Source organism: Ambystoma mexicanum, chromosome 9 (genome assembly GCF_040938575.1).
Source record: "Ambystoma mexicanum isolate Mex_15411 chromosome 9, UKY_AmexF1_1, whole genome shotgun sequence".
Lineage (NCBI taxonomy): Eukaryota > Metazoa > Chordata > Amphibia > Caudata > Ambystomatidae > Ambystoma > Ambystoma mexicanum.
The window spans coordinates 825,528,745-825,550,118 of NC_090931.1; the positions used below are offsets into that span (position 1 = coordinate 825,528,745).

General features: G+C 45.2%; 1 protein-coding gene across 2 annotated transcripts in view; it reads right to left on the bottom strand.

The window, feature by feature from the left end:
• SUMO3 (small ubiquitin like modifier 3) overlaps positions 1 to 21,173 on the bottom strand; it is a 40,673-nt gene extending 19,500 nt beyond the window's left edge. The window contains exons 1-2 of one of the 2 annotated variants that reach the window (XM_069615848.1): positions 20,883 to 21,173; positions 19,381 to 19,509 (exon numbers count right to left, since the gene is read on the bottom strand). In XM_069615848.1, coding sequence (XP_069471949.1) covers positions 19,381 to 19,509; positions 20,883 to 20,903 — 150 coding nt within the window. In that variant the 5' untranslated portion in view covers positions 20,904 to 21,173. Of the gene's footprint in view, positions 1 to 19,380; positions 19,510 to 20,518; positions 20,671 to 20,882 lie in introns of those variants that run through there. The other variant, XM_069615847.1, reaches the window with a different exon arrangement.
• Positions 21,174 to 21,374: the final 201 nt, after the last annotated feature.

A 21,374-nucleotide genomic window follows, 5' to 3' on the forward strand; every position in this document is an offset into this window, starting at 1 on the left:
TAATATACAACGCTGACTGGATGTTTACACAAAACTGTGATTAATGTTTTCCATCCAGTCTGTACATCTACAGATCTATTACAATACCATGCAACGTAGGTAGCCTACAGAGATGTTAATTGCATTATTATATTACCACCTGCGGGAGAGCCGTGAACACAAGGGGACTCTGCAGCTAGCAGATCGCATTTCATGCCTCCCCCATGTCCTTTGAGGCAGCGCCCCAGGACAGGTTTCCACTTGAGTGCCACACCTCTACTTCTCCATCCCTGCCCATTCACCTGCGTGCCTCCTGGCTCACATTCAGATTCTGGAAATGGTCATTTCCAATTGCGGACATGCTTAGCAAGAATTCTGGTACGTTAAATAAAAGTTTCAGCAGCCCCCATGGGTCTTTAAGCGCCAATAGCGATTGATACTGCTTTCATCAGTGCTTGAGCCTTTAGTTTAGTTTATTTGCTTGTATAGCGCACCGAAACCGGAGGTATATGGGCGCTTTTACTTACAAAGGCTGGTGTTATTACCAGGATAAGACATAAGAGTTACTGACAAGAGTAGACAGAAAGTGCAGTGCATAGCAAGAAGGACACCAGACTTGTTACAGATCAAGTCGCATATTTACAATTTACATAGCATTTAGAGTACAGATTATATTAATTTACAATAAGACTCAGTGGACAGACGTTTAAGGTACTAGGCGATAAGGATTCTGCGTAGGACCGTAAGAAAGGATAATCACAACGTTTTGTGTATCGAGCCTAAGGAGCTTTTAGTGTCAGGGATGGAGCATTAGTTAGCCTGGGAGAAAAGCCAGGATTTTACCTGGTTCCTGAAGGAAGGTTCTGCTCTCAGTGCAGGGGGGCATAGCATTCCAAGTCATGCTGGCTCTGGTGGGTCTAGAAGGCACCTTGGAGAATTTGTCGACCAGGTACAGGAGCGTAAGCGTAGTCATACATTTGTGGATGATCATTAGGGTTCCAAATGTGATCCTGTCTTGGAAGCAAGTTGGTGTTGAGTCCAATTTGTGAAATATGGTTGGAACGTTTTAAGGCCGCTCTAAGGGCATTGTTTTGCAACACTTAATTGGTTTAAATTTTGTTGACCAGTGCCTGAATATAGGGTATTGCAATAGTCCAATTTAGAGAGTACAAGTGCCTTTGCCAATGTGATGCAATTTGGAAGAGTCTGCATGCGTTTGCTGTTGCGTTTATTTGTCTGGAAAGAGATAGGGTTGAGTCCAGATAAACTCCAAGCGTTTTGGCATCCCTATCTACTTATATTGTTTCCATCGATGTTGGAGGAGGTATATTGGGGGCCGGAAGCCGATCAGCAGTAGCTCTGTCTTGTCATTTAGACAAAGACCATGTTTGGCCATACAAGCTTGAATTTGCTGTAAATGTCCTACAAGTATTGAATCTTTGTTATATGTTCCTGAAAGTGCGATAAGAATTTGCGTATCGTCGCATAATTTGTGTAGGATACACCAAGGGCGTCTAGGTTGTCAAATAGGAGCTTTGTGAATATGTTATACAGGGTTGGGGAGAGACGGGATCCATGCGGGACTCAAGTGATTGGGGAGGGTTCTGCCGCTGCGGTGGGGGGAAAAACACCCATATGGTTCTGTCTGAGAGAAATGAGTGGACCAAGGTGGCTGCTTTGGAGGAGGAGGCTGCTGTAGTAAGATGAGTGGTTAATAGATTGTGGTCAACTAAATCGAACACTGCCAATAAGACAAGTAGGAGTAAAGCCGGTTTTCCATGGTCTTTGGCACGTCCAGCTGAATTGTCTGCCATATCTGGGTCTAAACCCGGATTGCCAAAGGCCCTGAAGATTATTGGTTTTGAGGTGATTTTGTATCTGGGTGTAGACTGCTTGATCTAGTATTTTCAAGAGGAAGGGTACGGGTGTACGTTGAAGGTTAGGTTTTTTTGATGAGAGGCATGGCCCAAGCATCAAGAATTTTGGGGACAGTGCACAAGGCAAGATAATAAAGGCGTCGGTTAAAGGAGTGTAATCATTTGCCCCCTCTTATGATAGTGGCAGGGCAGATGTCGCCTTGACATCTGAAGGCTTAGGGCGTGCGATGATTGCTTCGACCTCTTTAGATGTGACGTGGATGAATTAAAAAAAAGGAGTGCATGTATTGGCGGTTGAAGGGTAGGGGTTGCTGCCTATAGAGGCCCTTCCCTCCCCTGAATGTGGTATTCAATGCTGTATTGAAAACCATTGATATTAGTGACAGGCAGGAGCCATCTTGTCTGCCTGACGTTGACTATTGGCCCACTAGCCACACCACCATACTAGGTAGTCTGTTTCGGGTTATGACTTTCCTTTAACAAAGTGAACTTTTTGATTCACATAGCAAGTGATGTGTCAAGCATGTTGCACAGCCTTCACTGAAAACATTTCAGAGCCTTTTAATCATAACATGTGTGTCCATTTAAGCAGCTAACATTTACATTTTACAGACTCATCTCATTTATGTCTCAAAAATCCTGTATTATTGCTCATTTTGTGTCTTGGGTAGTCTGGTGACAAAAAAATCAGTACTGGAGACCACCAGGGGGAGCAGGCAAGATGGTTGCCCGAGTGCGTGGCTCTGCACCTAGCCGCTTGGAGAGGCTGCCAGGCGGTGGAGTGCGCTGCCTGTGGCCCATAGGAAGCAGAGGGAGAGTGCGAAACCCCACCGAGGCTGGAGGATAGGCGGTGGATGGGATACAGAGCGAGGAGCCAGGAGGGAACTGGAGGACTTTGCACACAAGATGTTAATAGTGTGTCAATACAAGCTACATGAGATGAAACTTTTTTCAGGTGGCAGCACGAACCTTATCACCCATCTAGAAAGTTTCCTGGTGTGGACATGCCCAGCAATAGGTCAATTCTGGAAGGAGGTGCCGAGATGGGTCAAGTGCATGGACGGGGTAGAGAGAAGGCAAGAACAACTTCTGGTTTTATTTGTGGTGGAGAAGTGGATAGGATATGGACACGCCTACCGCACAGGACGCATTTTCTGTTTTTGGCAGCTAGGACATGTCTATAAGGTGGAAGCACCCCAGATTACCTACTGAAAGAATGTGGGCCCTCAAGGCGAAAGAAATCTATGATGGAGAATCCAAAGGGGTTCCCTTCATAATAGAAAACAGTCCAGAGAATTGGAACAGATCCCATACTTGCAAAAATATGGTTCCACCCCAGTATAGGAGGGGGTACCTTACCTACTGTCTCATCTACCCGTTCGCTCTGAACGCCTTGTTACCCGTGGTGCACTGGCCGAGAGTTGGAATCACTTTAGCCTGCCGAGGCGGAGTTAAGCACCAAGCCATGAAGTGCCGGGAGCGCCTGCACAGTGAGACCGCAGGAGGGGCATGGGTGCACACTGGGTGCGTCGTGCCTGCCGAGCCCGGAAGGCGAAGGGGTTTTGATGCAGAGTTCTCCCAACGTTTCAGACCTTCCATGAACTCGTAGTGAGGGTCTGGACCAGCTGGTAGGCACACTAGCTGCTGCTCTGGGGAGCATCATAGCCCTGCGGCAAGGATCAGCATCTGGGCTTAGTGCAACATGGTGGCCGCCACCATGGGGCGAGCGTACCATCAGTAAGCACAGAAAAGGTCTTCCTTATGCAGATGGTATACAGCTCTGGAGCGAGTGCCCTGGCTTTACGCATAACAGGGGTGAGTACTTTATACAGTGTTTTGTAAGTCTGGGCCATTGGTGACAAAAGGCACTGTGGTGCGCATGTGAACACGGACAATCGCATGCAGGCAGAGTCTTATTTTATCACACGGAGCGCTTTGCAACCTCTGTGGCTGGCGGCAGTCTGATGGGCACTGTTCACATTATCTGCAATTGGGAAAAGGAAGTGGCGTCAGCCAAGGCATAGAAAAAAGTAATTGTGGAAGATGCAGATGTGTGGCACCATGCGTCAACGAATGATGGAAGAGCCTACTCTGCAGGACCCAGTTATGGCGGCGCTGAGTCGCATAGACCAGTCGATTTAGAGCATGGTGAGCAAGTTAGATACATTGGCGGCAAGGAAAGCCCAGCTTGAGACAGTCTTCCACGTTCGAGCAGGAGACCAGTGAGCTGGCACAACAGTGAGCGCAAACCCTGCCTTTGGTGGAGAGAACCAGTCGAGAGGTGGAGTCGGTGGTAAGGGGCAACGGAGGCTAGGCTCACATTTCATGAAAATGCACTGCATGCCTCTCAGCATGAGTAGAGGGTGAGGACCCGGTAGAGTTTCTCCACGTGGCTTCCCGAATTACTGGTCCTTGAGGTGGCGGAAGACCCAATTTACATACATAAGTGCTATAGGCTGAAAACATCTATTCCCAAGGCAATGCCAGCGACAGATGTGGGTCCCACACTTGGAGGTGTTGCAACTACCGTGATATTGAGACACAATCCATCGACACTAGGCGGGATCTACCTACCCTGCCTACATTGTTATCAAGCAACATATCAACACGCCTAGCACAACACTTACCTCCTGCAGTAGACCTCTGCCCTCATTCCTGCATCGACCTTCCTGCCATCATGCTTGCAGGTTACTAACAATACTCACACCGTGTCACCACCTAACCCGTATTTCAACTCACCAGCCCTGTGGCTGGAACACTTCACCAAACCTACTCCTAATCAATTGTGCACCTTACATCTTAGAACACTAGACTAGGCCCCTATAATCCATAATACTATCAAAACAACACACAAACCACACAGAAGACTCCCGCTATTATCAATGACAGTAATCACACTCCGGACAATGTAACCACCATAAAGGGTGCTCCAATTAATGCAAGGTCAATCTTCATTCATGCATTCGATAATGTAGACCATATCACGATGCATAACTTAGACTTCTTAGCCATTACTGAGACCTAGCTTCATGCAGCTGCAGGTCCATTACTCACTCGCCATCCCCAACAGCTATTTCATCACAAGATGCGATAGAGACTCGTCTCCAAAAGCTCCTTAGGACTCAGACCCATTCCTAACCAGCACATTCCATCAGCTGAATTACTATCTGTTAAATTACCCGTCTCATCTACCCAAACCATCACCATGCACCTCATCTGCAGGCCACCTGGACCAGTCTCTACATTCATAGACATTACCACCCTCCTATCAGCCAACACCAAGCTCAAATCACAAATCATCTTATTAGGTGACTTCAATCTCGGCTTCCAAGATGCCAATGACCATAAAGCCCTAGACACTGCCAGCGCTATAACAGAATTGGGCTTCTCCCATCTCATCCAGGACCCTACACATCAAAAGGTAGAATACTTGACTGGCTGAACTCAATAGCATCAATACAGTGGCCAATATGCCATGCTCTTGGTCAGATCACCAGATCTGAACCGTTAATATCAATGCTATTACCAATGCTTATAACATCCAGAACGTTGCACCTCCCATCATCATGAGAAAAGGGACAGAAGGAGCGAGAAATTGATCTCACTAATCCTACCTTTACCAACCAAAGCTGCTGAATCGTGCACTGACCCTGCAGTCCTAGTTGACATTTATAATCAATCCATACTCCATGCCATTAACATTGCCCAACTCAAACTACGAAAATCCAAACCACAAGCACACTCAACTCCTGGTTTACACCGTACCTTGGAACACTACGCAAGGAAAAGAACTGCTGAGGCCCGCTGGAAAAGCTCACCTTCAGCTGCGAACAAGGACAGACATACTACCATGTCTGAATTATAAAGAGGCAATCTTCCAAGCCAAAAAAACACCTATAACAATTGTATCTTGCAAGCTAAGTCGAGCACTAAAGATCTCTTCCAAGACATTGAAAGAATTCATCAGCTCCCCCGATACCTGTGCCAAAAACAGAGCATGGTGCCCCAACATTCAAAATGCTCTTAGATCAAATTGGCATGCTACAAACCAAAATAAAAACAAAAAATGCAGTCTAGCAACCGACTCACAGCATAGGATTCCAACCAGAGCGCATGACCCTCAACACCACACGCAGAAAAAATTTAACTTGGCACCACTCACTATTAAAGAGGTAGAAAATATCCACAGACTTAAACCCTCCCAACTGCCAGGGTACCACATGCCAAGCCCCCCCCCCAATCATTTCCATCATTAAGGAGGCTACTAATGAATTAGCACCCTTCATCACTCCTCTAATAAATGCCTCGTTCAATACAGGCATTGTGCCAAACAACCTCAAGTATGCTTGGGTCCTCCCCCTACTCAAAAAACCCTCACTAGATCCAAGTACTCCCACCAACTACATACAGGGCAATTACTACTCCCTTCCTGCTAACATTTTTAGACAGGGCGGGTTATCTGCAGACCCAGGGCTATTTAGAATTGAATAAACTCCTTGTCCTCAGACAATCCGGCTCCCGACCCGGGCATGGAACCGAAAAAGCATCGACTTAAAAACCCAAACTGAAGACCTTAAAGATAAAGACAAGATGGCCCTCTTATTGCTGGACCTCTCGGCTGCGTTCGAGCTGGTTAACCATCAAATACTTTGCCAACATCTCAAAACCACTGGCCAGTTCTCTGACAAAGCCACCACCTGGATCAGATTGTTCTTGGAGAATAGATTTAGGAGGGTCTTCTCTCCTCAGGCCTCAGCTGAACCATCACCTATCCTGTATTGGTCTCCCAAAGATCTTGCGTATCACCAACATTATACAGTGCGTTTACCCAAGCCCCTTTTTGATATTCTTGACTATTTGGGTGTCATCGACATCAATTACACAGATGACATCCAAATACTAATTCCGATCATGGGAGACCAAAGCCGACTCCAAAGCACTAAATGATATCCATCTTGTCATCTAGGCCTGGATGGCACAACACAGGCTCTGTCTTAACGACGATGAGACAGAGCCGCTCCTCCTTGGATCCCAACCCAGACTTAACTGACTAGATCCTGCCTTTAATACCTTCATCAACGATGGCAACATTATAAAGGTATCCAAAGACACAAAAACCCTTGGTATTATCTTACAAGCCAGACTAATGCCATGATAAAATCCACAGTCTACACCTGTAAACATCACTGCCTATCGTCCGTTCCTTACCTCTGCCAACTGCATCACTCTGGCCAGAACACTTACGTTGAAACTCAACTACTGTAACGCACTATCTAGGGACCAGCCAACGAAACCTAAATAAGTTAAAAGTTATGTAAAAAACACTATTAGGGCAGCCTTAAACATCCCAAGAAAGCATCATATATCCGACACCAGACGAAGCTTACAATGGCTCTCAATTACCTGAAGAATCACCCTGAAAACTGTCACTTGCGCTTAAGTGCCTGGCCAAAGCAGCACTGACATTCCTGTCCAACCGATTCACAACCATCTCCTCCGATCGCCCTCATAGAGAAGCCCAAGCTCACTGCCTCCTACTACCCAGGTTCAAGCTGCAGAAAGCAGGGGGCCGCAGCTTCCCGGTGCTTGCCGCCAAGCTGTGGAACTTGCTACCCAACCATCTCAGATCCGAATCCTCATTCTATTCTTTCAGAAGAAAAACCAAAACCTGGCTTGCATCTCACCGAACCACCCTACCCGCTACTAGACACACCGTCAACAACTTACGTTTGTGCTCCACTTTATCTCTCTTCTGTTATGGGCCCCCTCTATTTTATATGCAAATGGTATGTAATAACTGTTGTACAGGTCAATTGTATATAAAATATTCTTGTTCTACTCATGTAACAGCAACCTTGTAAGAAATGCGCCCACATGCCTTTGGGCCAGGTGCACTATACAAATAAAAAACAAAATACAAAATCTTTCCAGGCCCTTCTCCAGCCACCAAAAAGAAGAGAAAAGCGTTAAATGCGGCAAAGGCAGCTTTCTTGGACCGTGGGGTTACGGTGGGGATCTGCTCCAGCCTGACCAACTCAGGAAAGGAATAGCTCTTTTGGGAGGCGGCCGAAACGCTGCTGAATTCCATCCCTACCGAGAAGCCACCATGTATGGATACAGGGTGAAGGCCTCCGGAGTGGGGTACTTGCGTCCCTCCCCTCTTATTCTACATGATGTGGCAATAGTCTTGTTGGCATTACATGTGAGCATTGTACGGCAATCTGTTGGGCTATCCGGCAGCCCCCACACCCCGCCTGTTCTGAACCGCCTGGGCATCCTGAACTCCAAGTGATTCTCCTGCGTGTGTGTGCCACCCAATATGTCTTTGGGGGTATAACCCGAACTCCACTGAGTGCAGGCCCATGTCTCAAGTAATCATGTTGAACCTCCTGTGCCCCCCACTTGATAGTGTGGACAATGAAGGTTGTTGCCAAATATGGACAAGAGAGCGCGTGCTTGTTATACCAATGTGTTGGTGCTTATAAGTCAAATTATATATATGTGTGTGTATATATCAGTACAAAATTGCTAATCAAATAAGTTTGGCAATGCCAATAGTTTCAGCTTTTGTTACTTGCCAAATGCCTAATACTTCTACACTAGCCAAAATCATTGTAATTTGGCAATGTTTGTCACAAGACACCAGAAAAGACGGTGCTCATAAATTGAGCGGCTGAAGCAGACCTGGTTTTAGTACACCAATCAGGGGTTAAGAAATACAAATTAAGCCATTAACTCTCACATGGCTGCTTTGAAAAAACACTGGCAGGTACTTTGAGCACAAAGTTTCACGGCAAGGTTGGATTAAAGCGAGCTCAAAGACATCCTATGAGTGAGGCTGTGAGTAAAGAATAAAGATGGGGCGGGAGAGAGTGCGAGGGAGTTGAGTAAGGGAGGTATAGTGAGCACGAGTGAACAAGTTTGGGGGATATGCAGGGTGCGAGTGAAAGATAGGCCTAACAGCAGAGTAAGGCCAGTCTAGAGGGGGCATTGGGAGCTAGAGAACCCCGCCCACCAAAAAGGGATGGTGGATCCTGGTTGCTAAACCCAATTCTGCCTTAGACCTGCTTAGTTAAACTTCATCCCAAACAGGAAAATCAGCGACAGTGTACTGCTGTCCAATCTGAACACAAATGCTACAATATATTGGCTGCTGCTGGAAATAGGATATATTACTACAAAACATTTGGTTGCTATATTTTTTGTGAATTGGTATAGAAACCCAAAACCGTACACAATATTTATGATGAAAACATTCCACTTGCATGAAATTGCATTCCCTTCTTTTGGCAAATGGCAATCCCCCCCCCCGCTCCCCCAACCCCCTTGCACGCCCTCTGCTACCAACCCCTCTCCCGAAAAGAGCAAGCTTACAGCATGGGGCCAGGTATTTGACCACTGACAGCGGTGTGCTGTAGAATGCCATTGTGGGACGAGGGGGGTTGCAGGAGGCCAGCTGCCAGGGTGAGGTGAGCAAATGCTGGGTGGGGCGATACTTCTGGGTGCACTCAGTTAATCTAATGACTAACTGAGGTGAGCACTCAGTGATAACTATTTCTGGCTAGAATATTAGGTTTTAATGAGAATCTCACAGAACACCAAGCCCACCCCATAGACAGCCCAATACCAGGCACCACCCACTTCACTACTAGTTGCTCCCTTTGGTGTAAATCCTTCAGGTGTCACCTTAGCCCTTCCTGGCAGTTCCCGCAGCTGGTTGATGGATAAAATGATACGGAATGGGAAATGGGAGGCTTGTTGGGTGGGTGGTAACCCCCGCCCGATTTTGTCGATATTAGTTTCGGTATAAAGTACCTCTGAAAAGGTATTCAATAAAATCACTTTGAAGCACAGCAGTTTTACAAGTGGTCAGACCAAGGATGTTCAACAATTGAAATTGAGAGAATGAGGTGTGCTGGAGCTGTGGTCTAAATGAACGGCATATCATAGCTGCTAAAAGGCCTTCACAGAAACAAAAACACAATACGGATAGCCAGTGTCATCCGTCAGTGACATGTAGTTAGTTAGCACTTATCTCAGTTTTCACCACTAAATGGATACAAAGTACATGCTACAGCACAAAATAATTGAATATAAAAACAATTTCCTCGCCAAACATTTAAAAGCTTCAACACTATAATTACATAAATCATTAATAAAATACACATCTACATATGAGAGCAAATTTCATGGGACATGCCGGATGTTATTAGCAATAAAGTGCTTTTTCAACCATGAGCGTCTCAGATCCAAAGGATTGGGACAGACAAGTGAGCTAAAACCTCCTCAGACCTGCAACCACATGTGCACCACTTGTTAAACAGCCATTTCTTCCGAGCCCTCAAAAGGTAGAACATTCAGGCGGGTCATTGCTCAAAATGTTCACTGAAGTTAGCTTATCCACGCTTTTTATTGCAACAAAAGGTCTCCTCCAGGCTTCTATGGATAATTGAGGTTTAGAAATTGCCCGACTTCTCAATTCCTCAAAGCAGATTCCCCACGTCTTGCATAGACTACCACAGTCTTTATACCAAGGATATGACATACACCTCTGCCTTTTTTAGCTCCTCTTACATTCAAAACACCTAAATTCAGCCTAGAGACCCCAGTCTCAAAAGCAAGGAGTTCCCGGCGTGCTGGGCATCAAACCTAGGGGCTTTTTAAAAACAAAACCAAGGGGGGTCTGGGAATCTCTCTACCAGCACGAACACAGCCCAAAGACCTGTTCATGGGTGAATAAACCCTGGAAGAGACTGTACAAACACTTTAGCTCACTGTCCCTTTCACAGAGAAGAAATTTCCCTGCACATCAGCAATTGAATTGCCTAGCATTTTGGTGCTGGACTGCCTCTAGGCAAGACAGACTGATATGCGGGGAAATTTTGTGACAGGGACAGTTAGCTAAAGACTTTCCACCATTGCTATTTGGGCAGACCACCCACTGCTGCTGGCAAATATACACCCAAATAATAAGAATCCACCACACTTTTGACCATTGCTATACCCCATTTAAAGTTGTTTTCTTTAAACCAAGCACAGTGATCTTTATTTTCTTTTAACTTATTTTTAGACTTAAGGTTTTAAAATAATGCGATGCATAGGCAAGGCTGCAGGCAAGCCCGTTAGGGGTCAGGTCTAGAAGTACTACAATAAAAAGGGATTTAAAACCCCATGGGATGAAACGGTGGTGTAAAAGAAATTAAAAAAAAAAATATATAAATATATCAGATAAAAACTGGCAGTCCTGATGCACTCCTTTATTTGCTTGCGGCCCCTGCACTGGACTCAGCTCTAACCAAGGCCTTAGCATCCGAGTACAAACATACAAACAGCTGGATTAGTGGAGATGGAACCCCAGCCTCTTAAATGTAGCCCATAATAAAGGGTGTTCAATAGAAATCAAAGGCCTTGGCTAGATACAGGAAGGCTACACCTCTTCTTATCCCTACATATTGGTCTAGGATAGTCAAAAGTACAAACACATGGTCCGCTGTAGAGAACCCCTTCCTGAATCCAGCCTGATAAATGGGGTTCTCCTTTTGCTTCCTAGGGCCGCGGGCAGCGCACTCCGCCTGGCGGCCCCTCCCAGCGACTCTGCGTCCGCCACTTTACGCTGCGATTCGCCTCCTCACTGTCCCTTGTGAGGCGGGCCCGGCTCCCTCCTCTATACTCCTGCCTGTCATTTATATCAATGGGTTTCAATACAGCATTGAATACCACTTTTGGGGGAGGGCCCCTATGGGCAGCCACCCCTACCCTTCAACCGCCAATGCATGCACTCCTTTTGAATTTATCCACGTCACACCTAAAGAGGTCGAAGCGATCATGGCAAGCCCTAAGCCGTCCAGGCAACATCTGCCCTGCTACTATCATAAGAGGGAGAAAAGGATCTCGTTCCTTTCATCACCGCCTTCATTAACTCTACTTTTGCCCCGTGCACTGTCCCCAAAAATCTTGATGTTTGGGTCATGCCTCATCAAAAAAACCTAACCTTGACCTTCAAATTCCTACTAATTATAACCCTATATCACCCGTACCCTTTCTCCTGAAAATACTACATCAAGCAGCCTACACCCAGATACAAAATTACCTCAAAAACAATAATCGTTTGGGCCTTCAGCAAACAGGCTTTACTCCCCCCCCACCCCCACTCGTCTTATCGGCAGTGTGTGATTTAGTTGACCATAATATATTAACCACGCATCTTACTACTAAAAAAATAATAACTAAAATAAATAAAACTTTGCTCCAGCTACACTGCGTTCAACATTTATGGTAACGCGTGATGCCCGAGGTAAAAACACTAGGTTTCTACCGCGACTACCTTAACACTCAAGAAACAAGTCAACTCCCTTGCATCTTCAACTGCCTATACCTGTAAACGTATCAGAGCCGGTAGACCATTTGTGTCAGAAGCCAGCTGCATCACTCTTGCTAATGCACCAATTGCTAAATTAGACTACTGCAACGCCTTATACCTAGGTGCTAACAAATACATCCTAGATAAAAAAGCAAAGGCTACAAAACAACGCACTGAGAGCAGCTTTGAATATTCCTAACAGAGAGCACATCTCCAAATTCAGAGGAAATTACCACTGGCTAAAAATAAACGACAGGATCCTCCTTAAAACAGTATCACTTACCTACCTCCAAGTGCCTGAACAACATAGCACCCCCATATCTCACAGAATAAATAGGAAAACCCCAACACGTCCAACCAGATCAACCAATGCCCACCTTCTAGAGATTCCTAGATTAAAGCGAACTAAAGTGGGCGGCTCCAGCTTCCCAGTAAAAGCAGCCACAACTTGGAATGCACGCCCCCTAGCCCTGAGAACTGAACATCAATGCTCATGTATTGTGTGTTGTACTCATTGTATGTGTTGTAACTAAACCCAAGTATACTTATCCTGTTGCGCCCAGTTACTAAGGGTTTGATGCGCATTACCAAATAAATACACAAAAGTAAACAGCTTCCTTCTCCTCCAAAGCAGCCGCCTTTGCCCACTCATTTCTCAGAACCATGAAGGCGTTTCCTCCCCCACTGCAGCCGCAAAACCCTCCCCAATCACTTGAGTCCCACATGGATCCTGTCTCTCACCAACCCTGTATAACATTCACAAAGCTCCTATGACCACCTAGACGGCCTTGGCGTATCCTACACAAATTATGCGGACGATATGCAAGTTCTTATCACACTTTCAGGAACATATGACAAAGATTCACTACTTTTAAATGAAATTTACAGCACAATTCAAGCTAGTATGGCCAAACATGGCCTTTGTCTAATACAGAGATACTGCTAATCGGCTCCAGGCCGAGACTCAACAAGCTAGTCCCCCAATATACCTCCTTCAACATCGATGGAAACAATACAAGTAGATAGGGATGCCAATGCGCTTGAAGTTTCTCGACTCCATCTAATCTCTTTCCAGAAAAAGAAACAGCATCAACGTCCAAACCTATAAACGCATGTAGAATGACTAACAATTGCATCACATTGGCAAAGGCACACACTCTCTAAACTGGACTATTGCAATACCCTATATTTAGGCACTAGCCAACCAAATTTAAACCAACAAGTGTTGTAAAACAATGCCCTTAGAGCGGCCCTAAACAGTCCACCTTCCAACCATATTTCACATACTACACTCAACACCAACTGGATCCCAATCCAAGACAGGATCACATTCAGAACCCTAATGATCACCCACAAATGTCTGACAAACTACGCACCCAAGTACCTGGTCGATAAATAGGTGCCTTCTAGACCCACCAGAGCCAATTATGCCCAATGCCTCGACATCCCTAAATTCAAACGGATTAAAGCTGGTGGTGCTAGCTTCCCACTGCTGGCAGCAAGACTTGGAATACTATGCCCTCCTGCACTAAGAGCAGATCGATCCTTCAGGAACCAGGTAAAATTCTGGCTTTTTCTCTAGGCTAACTAATGCTCTATCACTGACACTAAAAGCTCCTTAGGCTAGATACACAAAACTTGTGATTATCTTTTAAGGTCCTATGCAGAATCATTTGTTATCGCCTAGTATCGTATTAACTTCTGTCCACTAAGTCTTACTGTAACTGTAAAATATAATGTGTACTGTAAATTTTATGTAAATATGTGACTTGATCTGTACCACAAGTCTGGTGTCCTTATTGCTATGCACTGCACTTTGTCTACCCTTGTCAGTAAAGTTCATGTCTTATCCTGGTAATACTACCAGCCTTTGTGTTGTATACTAGTAAAAGCGCCCAGATACCTCCGGGTTCGGCGCGCTATACAAGCAAATAAACTAAGCTAAACCAAGCCTTGTTTTCCTCCACCCATAGCTCAAGTCTCAACAGAAGACAATATAGATGTTTTAACCACAATCCAATAAATAGATGGGCTGGTACCAATGAGGATCCAGCCTCAAGCCTTTTTGGAAGATTGGTTTTAAGAGACCAGGAACAGGGGATCATTGGTGAGGCAGCAATTGCATTGAAGTTTTTTAACAAAACTAGTAACTACCAGTCCAAGAACCACCTATACATTTCGGATCCAATATCCTCCGGGTCAGATGCCTTGCCTGGTTGGCTATCCATAATGGCTTTCTCCGCCTAATCCAGTAAGAAGTTAAGATCAATATCAACCTTAGATGTTAACGGGGGTATTAAATCTTCATCAAGCATAATAGTCTTGAAATGCTCAGCCCACTCAAACTAATAAGACAGACGTAAGCACCTTCCCAGAAGCCACATGCCACCAAGTCACAAATATCTTCATCACAGATCGTGGCTTCTAGTTTTCCCCACTGCAAATACTATTTTTTTTTCTTTAAGCTCAAAAATGTTGTATACCCTCTTGGCGCATACCTGGCACCTGCTGTTATTAGTTCTGGCATTAAGCCATACGGCAAACATGGCCCTATGACATTCTGTATCGAACCACTGGGAGTCTGGGTGAGCCCCTGCGTACCCCCTTATACCGTATCTTGGCAATGGGGTAGCCGGATGGCTGCACAGTCCGGCCGTTAAGGTCAGCGATTTCTCGCTAGCCCTTACAGGGGCAACAGGATCCTCTGCAGATGGATGTGACAGAAATGCATCCGTTGCCGGCCGAGCGATTTCCAAAATCTCAGCCACCCTGCCTTTGGGTAGTTTTGTCAATTAGCCATCACCATATTTTTACATTTTAAATCAGAAGGCTTTATTCCTGTAAGCAGCAGCGCCAAGATCTAGCCAATAATTAATGGGTCATGGTCTCACTCAGGGCGCGGGCAGACCTCTAACTTCTCCCTCTCCAAAGGCAATCTACCAGACAGTAATCAAATAATTAAATCCAGCCCGGCTGTAAGAAAACTTCTGCTGAACATCGTCTTGTGACCTCCAATTTAATTCAACCAGTCACGGAGTGTGAGGATTGAAAAGCCAATCATTCAGTATCGTCACTTCTGGTGCCGCGTGCTTAATTCTGATGTTCTCGCTGAATGCAAGCTTTCGTGCACTCTGGGCCAAAGCCGGGCAGTGCCAAATAACCACGACCAGGGCATGTAAAGAAGAAGTGCTCTCCTCTCGCTGTTGATGCTTTTCTCTGCAGCCTGTGCCAAAAAAATTGCAGCATGCAGTCCGATAATTTTCACACCTCGGCCCGTACCACGCTCATTTCCCCCCCCATGCTTCCCACTGTGTCCAAAAGAACACCACATGCCCCGACATGGTGTGACATACGCAGTGTCACATAATAAATCTGGCAAGCCTTTTGTATGGCGAGACTGCGAAAACGAACAAAAACACCAACATCAAAAACTGAACGACATTTATCAAAATTGGTTATGAAATAAATACATATGAGGAAGTGCTGTTCTATTGGCCATGTCAACTTTATTGTAAATGTGTCACTGGTGCCCACGCTAGACTCCTAGTTGGGTGCTAGATCTTCACAGAGCTCAAAATTCATTTTAGCAGCCATTTATTTCTTCAGAACTATGTGGTGTGGTAGCACCACATAGCTGAGCAACTTACACAGGATCTCCACTCCACATTGCTGAGTAAAGGAGAGGACCAATCTGTCACTGAAGCTGTGCCAACACGTGTAGCAGAATAACTGCGATCAGAAACCCGAATACTGCCATGGACTTGTGGCAACAATAGCCTGGTTACCCCGAAACAGAAAAAGGGCCAAAAAGGCAATGTCAGTATGCAGACCATTGTCCTTCGGGGCAGCAGTAAAAGTTGTTTGCGGGTGGCAGAAGCAGCTGCTAGGGCTTTTTCCAGACACTGGGTTCCTGAAAAAAGGAACTGGTGTAGAATTTCTAACGTAGACCCTGATCAACCACCCATCACAAGGGACAAAAAGAATAACTTGCTTGCAAGAATTGATGTATTTTATAGTCGCATACAAACATCTCCAGAAAAAAACAAAAAACGAAACCTGCGGGTCCACCAAATTAACAACCTGCCTCAGCAGACTTCTTCCAAGCAAGAACATTTCCTTTTAGCGGTCCCAGGCCACTTGCGGTCCTTTCCAACTATTTGCTGTGGCACCTTGCCCCTGCCCCGACCTCAATTCAGAGCAGCAGTGGATAAGGGGGCTGCCTCCAGAGTTTACCACTTGCTAAAGTGGTAAAGTGCATCATCAACTTCACGATAGGGCAGGTCGTAAATAAACCTGCTCTGCCTCTCAGAGGAGGGGGGTGGGGGGGGGGGGGGGGTTTGTTGACTGGTTGCTGCTAAAAAGGACGAACAAAATAATTTTAAAGAAGAGGGCCACAGATGGGAGGGGAGAATATTTAAAGCGCTGATAATGCCACATGACCGGCTAGTGAATAAATTGTGCAAATAAATTATGTTTTGCAGGTGCTGCGATAGAATGCACTGCTTTACAATACTGGAGAAATGCCAAATGTCTCCTACGTATGGTACAGTCACCAAATTACATGTTATGCCTCGCATGTTCAGTTGCTGCCAGATGCCTCCTCAAATGCCCTACAAATGCCAGCGACAATACCTTACATAATAGTGCATGAAGGATCCAGTGGGGGCTACATATCAAGCGCAGGCTCAAATGCTATATCGGCGTCAGGGGCATCTGCAATGCCAAATGTTAGTACTGGCACAAGCTCATTTTAAATGCTTGCTAAAATAAATTTGTAATCATCGTTTTTTTCAGAAGGTGACGGTTTCTGCAAAGCCAACTGCAAGATGCAACCAGTTTACACTGTTGGCCAAACTCATGGGTGGGGTAATTCACAGTATGGCTTAGACTCTGGAGGGTGGGATATGCTTGTTAATTGGTGTCCAGGCAAAGTTTCGAATAAGTCGAACAACAAAAGTAGAGAAAAAAAAGTTTTGAATTGTTTTTAATATTAAAGGGTTTATTTTTAGTATAGTTCAATAAGTGTTTTTTTTTTTTTTAAAAAAGGGTTTGGTGGGACCCCCATAAAAATAAAAAAGTTTAAACTTTTTTCGACACTTATGTCGGAACTTTTGTCACTCGAAACTTTGACTGTCGAAACAGTCATTAGGAACCTTGTTAAGTAGTTTCCAAGATAAGAGGGCATTTTATGTTATTCAGAATTAAGAAGCTGGATATTTTAGAAGTGATTGGCCCAAAGATGAGAATTCCACAAGAAAGAACTGTCCCAATATGTAAACAATACATTCTGGAAACTTAAAACACTTACTTGTGCAGTGGCATATGGTTACTATGCAATGTTACTGTTATTAATTACTTTATGCCTGATCCAAGTTTTTTTTTTTAAATTAGCAAACGTTTCTGCTGGCAAAGGATACAGTTAGTAGCCAACTACTAATGGTAATATGTTTGGTTGTGGTAAATTATTGGTTACAGTTAAAATGGCTGTTTAATTACGATATGAAATGATTCAGTAGACGGAAATGTCATTCAGGGGTAAAGTAAGTTTACTTGTATTTTGATATTGTATGAGATTTATAGTTACTTTAATATTATCATTGATTTGTTAGAGTGTGATGCTTATATTGTGGCACACCTAATGATACAAAATAAGAGCTCGAGCTCTTAAGGAACAGAAGAAAGTACAGAAATGTACTATTCGTTAAAACACAAGCACGTTCAACACTACTGGTAAATACAATCACTAAAAAACGTACACCCAGTTAAAATGGATTTCCTACCATTTTATAAGACAGCTATAGGTATATGTGCTGGAGAAGAAAAGGTTAAGAGTAGCTTCACAGGCCTAAAAATGGTTAACTTAACAAGACTAAAAATATATGCTCTACAAAGCTCAGTGTTATAGGAGCGTGAATTTAGCAAGCAGGATTGTGTTAAGTCTACCTGAAGAACAGCAGTGCACAACATAGCACACGTGCCCTTCAGGACATTATTTTAATTTAATTGTTTTTTATAACAAGCTTTATACCATACCCGAGTTCGGTTCCCAAGCACGGATTCGAGCCTCTGCTTTGTCTTGCTTACAAGACCAAGGCGTTACCCCTGTGCTATCCTTAGTTATGACCCCACCAGTCAAACCTCCGTTATGCCCCCAACAGTCACCAGAGTTTCATAATTAAGTGTAGCCTGGCCTAAACAGATTTTATGTCTACATCAGGATATCTGCAGTTTTATTTCTATTGAAAAAATGATTGACATTCCACAATATAAGAAAGGTGGCAAAGCCATTACAAGGTGATGTATCCAGATTACAGTGTAAAAAAAGTATTAATAAAAGTCCGACCTGAAAAAGCCACGTTTTATACATTTACTCAAATGCGTTCGCCAACCCCCATACCGTCATGCTTATCCCCATATAGTCTGTCCTCGCTTTATGTGACTTTTGTGGTACAATAGGCCCTCATGCACAAAGCTGTGCATCCATGCTGTAGACAGTTCCCCGGTTAGTCCTCCAGCTGGGGAGAACTAGATTCCCAGTACCCAGGCGAGTAGAGGACGTCAGACTCAGGATCTTTGGCCTATGGCCCGGTAAGGTAGCTAGCTACCTGTTGACTTTACACCCATTTAGTTGGCTCTGCCCTAGGGCTCTTCCAAAGCCAACAATACTTGGAGAAGTTATTTGTGAGGACAACAGGCATCATCTTGGGTGTTGTTACTTAAGGCTCTCAAGCTGCAGTTTCCAGGCTTCAATAGAGATTTAGAACAGCCATAAATGTCAAATAACCAGTGGAATTAATTTCTCATCTGGTGTCAAAGCAATAGATATGACCAAACTCCATTTCAGCTTTGTGACATTCCTCGGCAGACACTTCTTGGAGGACAATGGTAATGCAAATTGGCTGGGTGGAAGTACAGAAGTTCGAAAGTAATCAGACGGATCCAGAGCACAGGGGCAACGCGTTGGTCTTGTTAGCAAGACCACGCACAGCAACAGAGGATCGAACCCCAGATCTGAGCTTAGAAACCAAACTCAGGTACGGTATTAAGCGCATTATAAAGAACCAATTAAACATATATCCACCATATAACACCAAAGTAAATTCCATTTGAGAAAAAAAAAATGTATGCGTTACAACAACCTCGGTTCCAAAGTTCAAATGTTACCTGTCGGTCACAGTAGGCTTTCATTAACTTGTTGAGTGGCGTTAATCGCTTAATTTTAAACTGGACCACAGATCCATCCTGGCCAGCTACCTTTAGGTTAATGTGGTCATTCTCCGTTTTCACTCCTTCCTGTAACAAAACGGAAGGCAATAAAATACTTTGCATCTCAGAGGTGTTTATGGAGAATACATAGTTATCAACGCCATCATCATAAAGGGCAGAAAATGGGAAAAATACAAGAATGTTATGTGTACGCCGCAGATTCATATTTCGCAAAGACGCAAGCTAGCCAAGCAAACCGTCCTACCTCCCCGATATCAGCGTACAACCAAGCACTTCCGATCACGAGCAGTCACAGTGCATTCCTTTAATTGCAAAGGAAGACGAGTGCAGAGCAGTGATATTTATGGAGCAGATCCCGAAATTAGCTGTAAAGGTCAAGCGGGTTACTTGGTGCTTAGAAGAACCATAACATGCCGGAAAAATAGAAGAAACACATTGCTTCTGAGCTTTTAAAAAGAAATTGAGTGCGCAAGATCATCAGTAGATGGCGGTTAAACATCTTGCGATACTTGACATTAATGGTATGGTGGTCACTGGTAATTGGGGAAAGAGGGCATGCACGGTGTATAACCCATCAGGGTCAAGACCCCGTGAAGCTAGCCTTACTGTGACAAGTCCAAACAGACCATGAAGAAAGCCAAGTCACGACTACACACTCAACCAGTAGAGTAATGAAGTAATGAGGCTCAAGCTTCGGTATCCAATAATCACCTCCGATGGATAAAATCAGACAGCAAGAAAAAAGACGTGACGGTATATAGGACACTAACGAACGGAGGCGAGTGACGGGTCCACTCAACAGTCCATGAGAGCAAAGCACCAAGGCAGTCATTTTGTGAATCTAGTTGAAGCCTGGTGGAAATAAAGTGATGCGAAATAAGATCGCCAAAACGCGCAATCGGCACACGGCCACAATAACACGGGGGCACGCCCAAAGGGCAAACATGCGCGCAAATGAACACTCACAGTCAACGTAAGGATCGCACCTCAGGTGTCCATAGCTGTGTACGGCAATACTCCTTGACAAGTACAAAATAAAGACCAAACAAACACAAGGCCGCCGCGCCAGTCTCACCTGCATGGCTTCAGGCTCTCGCATCTCCAGAACTGGCAAAGGAAAAGGCGCGCAGGGGGAGGAGCACGGGAAGTACTGCAAGTGGACGGAAAGCCGCAGGAGCCAAACCTTTAACTAAAGAGCCAAACACTGCGCGCGCGCGGCCTACTCGCATAAAAGAGCAGCCTTGGCGCCTCTCTTGAGCACCGCCCCCCGTGTTTCGCTTAGAGTCGGGTTTCGGCCCCCGCCCCTTTCACCACGGGCCTTGCCTTGCATTAGAATCCTAGGTGAGTTAAAACACTACCTAGCATCGGCGCGCGAACCAAGTGCGTCACACCATAGCGGAGCGCGGTCACCGACTACCCCTACACTACAAAGCGCTCACCTTAGCCTTCTCATCAGACATGGCGCTTGATTATAGCGGGCGGAGACGGGTGCGCTATTGGTGTCGGTGAAGACTCAAACGAGGTTGGGTTGTGATCACTCTTTCAGTTCCGACTCCGTATCTTCTTGATCACTGCTTGCCTCCTTGCCCCGCCGCGCCGTTTCCGTCAATCCCCGTCTCCCTCGTGCACGCGCATTCAACCCCACTCCTAGAATCTCGCCGCCGAATGTTATTGGCCAGCAGAGCAGCACATGATGCGATGCGCGTTCATGGCGCGCGTGCACAGGTTTTCCTCCAGAAGGGGCGCGCTTCGTTTCGTAATTCTCCGTAGGTTACGGCTACTCTTCGGTTGTGCGGCCGCCATCTTCGTGTCAGGCACAACATGAAATGCCACCTCTAGATTCGACAAGGCACCGAAAACGTTTTATGGTTGCTTCGTGGCGCTTTTCAAAAATGGCTAATAGTGCCATCAACATTTAGAAGCTCAAAACT